This window comes from Filicampus tigris, chromosome 13 (assembly GCF_054856515.1).
Source record: "Filicampus tigris isolate MCC_2025a chromosome 13, RoL_Ftig_1.0, whole genome shotgun sequence".
NCBI lineage: Eukaryota > Metazoa > Chordata > Actinopteri > Syngnathiformes > Syngnathidae > Filicampus > Filicampus tigris.
The window spans coordinates 1843034-1852322 of NC_141229.1; the positions used below are offsets into that span (position 1 = coordinate 1843034).

Genomic DNA, 9289 nt, shown 5'->3' on the forward strand with positions numbered 1-9289 from the left:
GCCGTGCCGTGGTTTTATTAAATGAACCTGATAAGTAGCTTGCTCAGTGATGACAATGGCAGCCAATCACAACTTCTCCTGATGACATCACCTTCAGGCGATCGCTATGGATAGAAAATGTTTATTTTTAAAAAATACTCTCACGGAACTAAATGAACAAAATAACTGAAACACTTTTTTTCATACGTTAAATTACAGGTAGATTTTTTATGAAAAAAGATTCAAATGAAAAGACGCGGAGAGAAAAGAGGGCGAGCGCGAGCGAAGGAAGGGCGAACGGCGCCCCCTGGAGGCAGCGGTGGCGGCGGGGATTTCCTGGGCGGAAGCGGCGGAGGGGGTTTCCACTGGTGACCCGAGCACCGTACCTCGCCGCAGTGCCCCCGACGCCGCTGCTGGAGCTCCGTACCGTTCCCAGTTACCCCCGGCCCAGCAGAGAAGAGGAGCGGCGAGGAGAGCAGAGGAACCCTTGGATGAGGACCATGAGGAGGCGAGCGGCAGGTCGGCGGTTCGAGTCCCGCAGAGAGGCGCCGAGGAGCGGCTGAGCTGATTCATGTGAGTCGGCACGCAGGCGGCTCGAAGCTTGGTTAGCTTTCGGTTGTCTCTTGTTTGAATGTGACGCGGATGTTAAGCACGTCATGAACTTGATAACTGTGCGCGTCAAGCGTTTCCTACGTTCGAGGAGCTTGAATTGGGAGAAGAGAAGCTACACATGCTAACCGCGTTAGCATGAGCAGCAGCCAGTAAACAGAAGCCCCTTAAGACGTGATCAATCGAACTCAGAGCTAAAGCGAAATCTAGACTCACTATGGCACGAAAGAACATCGTTTAGTCCATGTCTTCTATTTCCTTCTTAAGATCCATATGCTAGTACACTCATTGTCCCCACTAGTAATACAATAAAACAGTGGAACGACTGCGCTATTTTAACATGTTTTCCACTGCTAGTGCCACGTTTCGCATATTTACAGGTACGCAATTAAATCTTAAACGTTAAACTACTGTGCTCACCCAGTGGCCAATGTCAATTACGATATTTGGAAAAAGAAAATCCAATAACCAATCAATCGGCCGATTAATTGGTTATGTAAAATATATATTTATATAAAGGATGAAGTGAGAAATGTCATCAGTTAATCAATTATCAAATGAATCGACAGCTATTTCAATAATCGTTTCGAGCCATTGTTCCAAATCGTCTGATTTCAGCCTCTCAGCAGTAATTATTTTAGTTTCTGTCATCCTTCATGAAAGCATGCTAGTTGTGCTTAATCAAGAAAAGACATTTACAAACATTTGCTTTAACTCTGAAAAACAATGATGGAACCAGTAACTGAATCAAGTTCAGAAAAGTTAGCGAGTACAACAACAATCCCTCTCGTGTGATACTGAGCAATTATTTATTTATCTTATTTTTTTTTATCACCAAACCACACCAAATAAGAATTGGTTAATAAACAGTAATCGGGGGACAAGGGAATGCTTTTGTCATGTACTTTAATGCCAAATACAATTTTATCAGATGAATGGATGAAATAATCAATTTCAAAAAATATTTGAGAGTGACAGTCCTAGATAAGATAGCTTCTTTTTTGGTCCCTTAGCGCAGTGTTTCTCAACCAGGCTCCACAAGCGCATTACAGGGGCTGCGTTTGATCATTTATTTATTTCCAATAAGTAGTAAGTAATAAAATGGTACACGTGGCACATTTCAGCTCAAGTGTCTCATCAAAGCTCAGATGCTTGATGGGGAAAAAAAGTCAAACTGTTATAGCGGCTCGGAATGTTGCTCTTGTTGAGGGTTTTGTTCCGCATAATTAAAGTCGAAATGCCTGCGAAAGAAGCTCAGTATTATTTTTTTGTGGAAAATGTTTCGAGAGTTCGATCAAACAAAGGCAGGTTTAGTACTGATTCAGATATTTTATGTATTTATTTATATTTCTTATCTATTTTCAAGGCAACATTATTTTCATGTTTAATTTGAGTTACAAAGAAGCATTTAATCGGTAAAACTAACCGATTGTCGTTATTTTGAAAAGGGCTAATATGGTCCATATTGTTAACCTTTATGAATGACTCGTGTGTGTGTGTGTGCGTGCGTGCCTGCGTGCGCGTGTGTGTGTGTGTGCGCGTCCGTGTGCCCGCGCGCGCCCAGGTCATGTCAGCCGGACGCAGTGTTGACGGGAGGGAGGTGCAGGTTCCCCTCCAGCAGGCGGCGCCCTCCCTCATTCTGCCCCTGTCCGCGGCCCCTCCCATCACCCCGCCTCCCAACCGGCCGGCCAATCCATGGCCTCCGAGCGACTCTTCGCAAGGTGAGCTATGATGTCATCGCGTCCCTACGCCATCGTTGTGATACTCACGTGTGTTTATGGCGACGTTTTGATGATGTTGTGCGTGTATGATGTTGGCTCTTGGTCTGATGCGCGTGTGTGTGCGTGCGTTGCGTTCAGGCGTGGCGGCGGCGGGCTTCCTGCCGGCGGATGGCGGCTTCACGGATCACTTTGTGGACGTCCCCGAGGAGAAATATCTGTGCGAGTCCTGCCGGCTGGTCCTGTGTCAGCCCAGGCAGACCGAGTGCGGACATCGCTTCTGTCAGACCTGCATCGCGCACATACTCAGGTGATACGCGTGCGCGCGCGCGCGTGCACACACGAGCAACTGGAATTAACATTAGAGATAGACCGATACGTTTTTTGGGGCGTTTTTTTCTCAGGGCCGATATCAATAACGATTATTAGTAGTCAAGGAGGCCGCTAACCGATATTTGGAGCCGATGTTCATTTTCAGTAAAAGAAAAATATTGTCCTCAAAATCTAAAAAAAAAAAAATTTTTAACTCTTCACTTTGTCGAAACGTCATGTCTATTTATTATTATTATTATTATTATTATAAGTGTTTGCCAATATAAATCTTTGTTATAAAATTGTAACCAAAATTTCAGGAGGCACCCTGGGTTGTCAGCATGTCTGAAAAAGTTCAATGAAAACTTAAAACAATGGCTCCAAATACTTTTTCTCCAGTCAATGAAGTTGCCCGAAATTGCAAAATGACAGAAATGTTAACATTTCACTTACCTTTTGCTTTGAAAGGACTTCCTCCTTTCGCTATCAGGACGGCTCAGGATTTCACGACACTACGCGCTGGGACATATATGCAATGTGGTTGACTTTTGTCAAAACACTACCGCTTTTGTCCACACGGCGCCGCCAAAATCAACAAAAACTGACGTACGACACAGGGTTGCTTTAAATGTCTGTCTGTGTGTGTGTGTGCGCACGTTGCAGCCGTCCCAACCCGGTGTGTCCGGCCGACATGGAGCCGCTATTCAGCAACAAGGTGAGCGCGTCGACGCACGAATGAGCGGCGCCCGATCGCTGACTAATCAACGCCGATGGCCGCGGCCGCTTTTTGCGCCAGATCTTCCGCGACGTCTGCTGCCATCGGGAAATCCTGGCGCTGAAGGTGCACTGCCGGGCCGAAGCCAAAGGCTGCCAGGAGCAGATGAGCCTGCAGCAGATGCCCGTGAGCCCATCGACGACCGCCGCCGTCCGTCCCCCAACAACATCCCCCCCCCCCCCCCCCGACCCCAGCCCTTTACCCGCCCGCCGGCTCACCGACCTTGTCGCCCCTCGCAGGAGCACGCCAACGTGTGCCCCTTCTTCGAGGTGCCGTGCCCGCTGGGCAAGTGCAAGGAGAGGATGATGAGGAAGGACATCCCCGAGCACCTGAGCTGGAAGTGCAAACACCGAGAGAGCACCTGCGACTTTTGCCTGGCCAAGATGGCGCTCGCCGATCTGCAGGTAAGCGCCGAGACTGGCGCCGGCCGCGCGGCGTGAGGGCCGTTTTGCTCAAGGCGGCCTTTGTGTGTGTGTGTCTTTGTGCGTTAGAAACACAAGGAGACGGTGTGTCCGGCCTTCCCGGTGTCGTGTCCCAACCTTTGCTCCTTCTCGTCGCTGCCACGGAGCGAGGTAACAAAAGTCCTCGGCGGGGCTCGCTTGGCGGTCACTCCCTTCTCGCGTCTCCCAAAAAACAAACGTGTTTTTAATCAGCGCTCTACCAAATTGTGCTTTATAAAAAAAAATTTAAAAAAAAACAGACGCTCAAAATATTATTCAACAGTTTAGTCTCATCAATGGGCATTTTGTTTCTTGGTCTGCTGTGCGCAGCTTGGCCACCAGGGGCAGTATAATACCTCCGGACAAATTCCACATCGACGTTATGGCGAGTCACCGCATGTGTCGCTATCACTTACTGTATGTCCAAATTGAATTGCTTCAAAGGGCAAGTCAACCCAAACGTTCTTTTTTCCCCCCCAAGAATATGTTCTTTACAGTTAAAACAAGGCATTCTGATTCATATGAAATATGAGTTAAGCAGCAAAATGCACCCGACTGTCGCCATCTCAGGGGTCGGCCATTTCGTCACTTCTGCCGACTGAAAATGACTTCGCGGTTGCCCAGGCAACTACCAATCACAACTCACCTGTTTTCTGAAGCTGAGTCGTGATTGGTCGATACCTGAGCAGCTCTGACGTCAAAATGGCGACGGCAGAAGTGGCAAAATGGCCGCCCCCTGAGCTAGCTTAAAACGGTTGGATTGTGCTGCTTAACTCAGATTCCACAGTCGCAATATTCGTCAGAATGCCGTATTTCAACTAGTGGGCCTGTATAGGACATATTATGGAAAAAAAGAATGTTTGCGTTGACTCCCTTCTTTGAAAGGTTGAAATTAGTGTAATTCTAGACGCTAGTTTGGTCAGCCGGTCAATGGCATTTAGCATTGTGTGTTAGCTAGTTAAGCTAGCAGAGCTTCTTGTGTGTTTTTCTTGCAGCTGGCCACTCACCAGCACGAGTGTCCCAAAGCTCAGGTCAGCTGCCCCTTCCAGCGCTACGGTTGCAGCTACAAGGTAACTCCGCCTCCACCTCGTTTTGTCAGGCCGGCCCGACTGCTGTCAATCAACATCGTGTGTGTGTGTGCGTGCGCGCGCAGGCGCTGAGCCAGGAGGTCCGACAACACGAGGCCGCGTGTGCCGCCGAGCACCTGAGGATGATGATGCTCAAGAACGTCTCCTTGGAAAGCAAGGTAGCATCTTCATCTTCATCACCGTCATCATCGCAGAGGAACCCTCATGGCTTTGCGCGCGCGCGTGTGTAGGTGGAGGAGGTGAAGGGCGAGTTGTTGGACAAGTGCAAAGCCATCCCTCTCGTGAGTTCTCGTCTTTGCGAGGCTGAAAAGCACAACGGCGAGATGAGGGACAAGCACAGGCACATGGAGCAGAAGGTGGCCTCCATGCAGGTCGGCACGCACACGCGCACGCACACACTCTGGTACTGTCGAGCTGCTGTTATGGCAAAAATGGAAAAAAAAAATACGTGCATACATGCCAACGACGTGCACTTCATATATTTCATTTTTGGATCATATTTTTCTCAATGCATGTATTAAAAAAAAAAAATCCACCATGCTAACCCAGCAACAAAGAGTTTGCAGCAAACAACAACAACAACAAAAAGACATTTGTATTTTATTCTATTGAAACGGGCTCTCTTGCCTAAAAATGAGCGAGTAAGAGTCGCGTTTGCCTTTTCCGCAGAAGGTGATGAGCGCCCACTCGGAGAAGTTGCTGGAGGTGGAGCTGGAGCTGCGCTCTCTGGCGTCGCTGCGGGACGAGCTGGACAAGGTCCGCGCCTCGCTGGACGCCGTCCGCGGCAGGCTGGCCGCGCTGGAGCAGGGAGGACGCTCGGCGGCGGCAAGCGTCACCCTGGGTCGGCGCCGACTTTAAAAAAAAAAAAAAACCAGCGCTCGGCGGCCAAAAGCGTCTGACCGGCCGCGCGCCTTCTTTGTTTTGCCCGCAGCCTCGCTGGAGACGCAGCAGAGCCGTCAGGGCGACGTGCTGAGCGTCCACGACATCCGTCTGGCCGACATGGACCTGCGCTTCCAGGTGCTGGAGACGGCCAGCTACAACGGCACGCTGATCTGGAAGATCCGCGACTACAAGCGGCGGAAACAGGAAGCGGTGGCGGCCAAGACGCTGTCGCTCTACTCGCAGCCCTTCTACACGGGCTACTTCGGCTACAAGATGTGCGCCCGCGTCTACCTGAACGGCGACGGCATGGGCAAGGGCACGCACCTGTCGCTCTTCTTTGTCGTCATGCGCGGCGAGTACGACGCGCTCCTCCCGTGGCCGTTCAAGCAGAAGGTACTGCCGGCCCACGGGCGTCCCATCGGGCTGTCGCCGTTGCGTCCTTTTCAAAGCCGTTATCCTTGTTGAGCATTCCGTCAATTGACTGAGAGATTTCCTTGCTTGGCCGCAGTAGCAACTTTCCACCAGTAGAGGGTGCTGACAGACTGTGAAATTGTCATCGAGTTGTATTTGGAGCCCTCCCGTAGGTTTCACGTCTGCCAGAAACGCGTGTGTGAGTGAGTGAGTGGCGTAACATGGTGCCGGCGAAGCTTCGGGGCCAGAATTTTGTCTCATCATATTTTTTTTAAAATAACTTCATTCATGAAACAATCCTGACAATGGATTTAAGGTGGCGCCGAGTGACCCGACATTTTGCGACTTTCAAAATACAACCTGTTGATTTATTATTATTATTTTTTTCCCCTCCTCCCTCTATTTGGTGAAAAGCGTGCTGCGTGGCCAACTCAGCTTGGCACTCGCAGCTGAAGTTTACTGTCAAACTAAACCTAAAAGAAAAAGAATAACAGCTTGTGTATTGAAAACCGGCACATCGCTTTTTGTCTTCACAACATCCGCTTGGCGCGAAACATGCTAACAGTTAGCATGGAACAACTGCTGAGCAACCCGTGATGTCGCCTGCGTGTGTGTCAGGTGACCCTGATGCTGATGGACCAGGGTCCGGCGCGCAAGCACCTGGTTGACGCCTTCAAGCCGGACCCCAACAGCAGCAGCTTCCGCCGCCCCGCCGCCGATATGAACATCGCCTCCGGGTGCCCGCTCTTCGTCTCCCAGAGCGTCCTGGAGTCGGCCAGCTACACCAAGGACGACACCATCTTCATTAAGGTGCCCTCAGCCCCGCCAACTTCACTCTGCAAATGATTCTACAAACCTTTCAAGAAAAAACGCCAGACATAAACGATGCATCCTTACGCACATATGCAGTGGCTAGAAAAAGTCTACACACCCCTGTTGAAATGCCTTTTTTTTTTTTGTGGTATAAAAAAAAAAATATGAGACAAAGGTAACTCCCAAATGTTTGCCACCATCGTGACCTAGAACCTGTTCAACTCAAATGGGGAAAAAAATGGAGTTGGAAGTAACCCTAAAGGGCTGATGATGTGGTTGCACAAGTTTGCACACCCTCTTACAACAGGGCCGTGTTCAGAGTTATTTAAATTCACATTAAATGGGAGTCGGCACACAGGTGCCACCCCTAATTTGCCTCTGATAAAAAGTTCAGATGTTCGAGTAGACTTTTCCTAACATTTTTATAAATAATGAGGAGCGTTGTATTTGCACCAAACATACCTTTTGGAAAAAGAGTCTTGGTTTCAGTGGACCAGAACACCAGAGATTTTGTGTAATGGGGCCTTAGACAAGGAAGAAGGAATTATGAACAGTTCAAAATAGCAGGCAGTTTTAGCACAAAATCTTCAGCCTTCAAATCGTAAGGAGAAAAAAAAACATCAGGGAAAGCCTACTAGACCATCTGAACTTGATTTGGGGTGAATCAGAGGCACTTCAAAGAGTGGCAGATTTTTTGCTGACTAATGTGAATTTGAATGTGATTGCTTCATTCTCAACTCATTCATTTTTACTTCCCCACTCAGTAAATTATTTAATAAATGATTATTTTTGAGTTTTGAGTTGGAAAGGTTACATGTCACACTAATGGTCAAGAAAAAAATGAAATGATTTACCTTGGTCTCACCTTATTTTTTTTCTTCAATTAAATACCACCGAGAACTGGCACTCAAACGGGGGGCGTGCAGACTTTTGATATCCACTGTATAGATACACTAGTGTCATGATATTGTGTCGTTAGGTTACCGTGGATACCTCTGACCTTCCTGATCCATGACCGTGTGCCGTGCGACTTGGCCACGCCTGCCTGGCGACGACGGGGGGGAGGAGCCCGGTCCAGGCGACCGATGACGGGAGGGCGTGTCTTCTCCTTCTTCTGATTGGCCGCATGTTTGCGCACGCCGCGTAACCACGGCGATGACTCTGGGCAGACCGCCGTGCTTGCCGGCGATTATTGATGCCGTGCATCAAGCTTGACTTCCTGTTTGGCAAGGCATGCTGGGAAATCCCCGCCAGGAGCCCAGGAAAGTTGCGTGTTGACGTGGAAAGCGTTCTTCACTTGCGCCGCCGCCACCCCCGCGGATGTCGGACGTGTGGACGGTCGGCGGTGTCCCCCCCCCCCCCGCCCCCTAATCCCCCCCACCCCCACTGACTTCCTCCATAGGATTTTTCACGCCGCAGCTCCAAAATAAAAGGAAAGACTTGCGAGTGTTGTTTTCGTTGCCGTGGTCGGCGGGAATAAAGGAAGTCCCCTTCCAAGCATTCCTTTTTTCCCTCTTTTTGTACTTGAGTGCAATTCCAGCTTTGGTAAAACAATAACGTTCATTTGACATTGTTCAGCCTACCTCATTGAAGTCGACTGCAGTATTTGGAAGAAGCAGTTCAGGAAGCGTGGAATTGAAGTCATGTCGATTATGGAATTCAAGTCATATGGAAACAATCTGAAATGTGGAATTAAAAGTTGTGGAAACATTGAATCAAAAATAGTTGGAGCATGGCTTTGAAATGATACGTAAACGTGGTATTAAAGATGTTTTTGTTTTTTTCTTTCATTGCAATTTAAAGCGGAAGTCAAGCCAAACATATTTTTTTCAAGAATATGTTCCCAGCAGGCCCACTATTTGAAACAGGGCGTTCTGATAAATATTGCGTTTGTGAAATAAGTGTTAATCCACTCCGTTTTTTTGCCATCTCTGGCGGCGGCCATTTTGTTTTCTGTCGACTAAAAATGACATCACAACGACCAATCACGTCTCAGATTCAAAGAACAGGTCAGCCGTGATTGGTCGTTGTGAGCAGTTGTGATGTCATTTTCAGTCGACAGAAAACAAAATGGCTAAAAACAGAGATGGCTAAAAACGAGTGCATTTTGCTGCTTCATTTATATTCCACAAACGCAAAATTAATCAGAACTAGTGGGCCTGCTGGGAACATATTCTTGAAAAAAATGTTTGGGTTGACTTCTGCTTTAAGTAAAACCATCCAGGGAATTGAAGATTAGAATTGAAATCACGCACGCAATGA

The 9289-nt window shown here is 48.4% G+C and overlaps 1 protein-coding gene across 1 annotated transcript; it reads left to right on the forward strand.

Moving 5' to 3' along the window:
- Positions 1-256: 256 nt before the first annotated feature.
- traf3 (TNF receptor-associated factor 3) lies at positions 257-8527 on the forward strand. The gene is made up of 14 exons (XM_086050012.1): positions 257-552; positions 2153-2309; positions 2448-2616; positions 3282-3333; positions 3415-3519; positions 3633-3797; positions 3885-3965; positions 4829-4903; positions 4987-5079; positions 5152-5292; positions 5591-5762; positions 5853-6196; positions 6833-7024; positions 8007-8527. The coding sequence occupies exons 2-14, from the start codon at positions 2156-2158 to the stop codon at positions 8040-8042; spliced, it is 1779 nt and encodes a 592-aa protein (XP_085906138.1). The 5' UTR covers positions 257-552; positions 2153-2155; the 3' UTR covers positions 8043-8527.
- Positions 8528-9289: the final 762 nt, after the last annotated feature.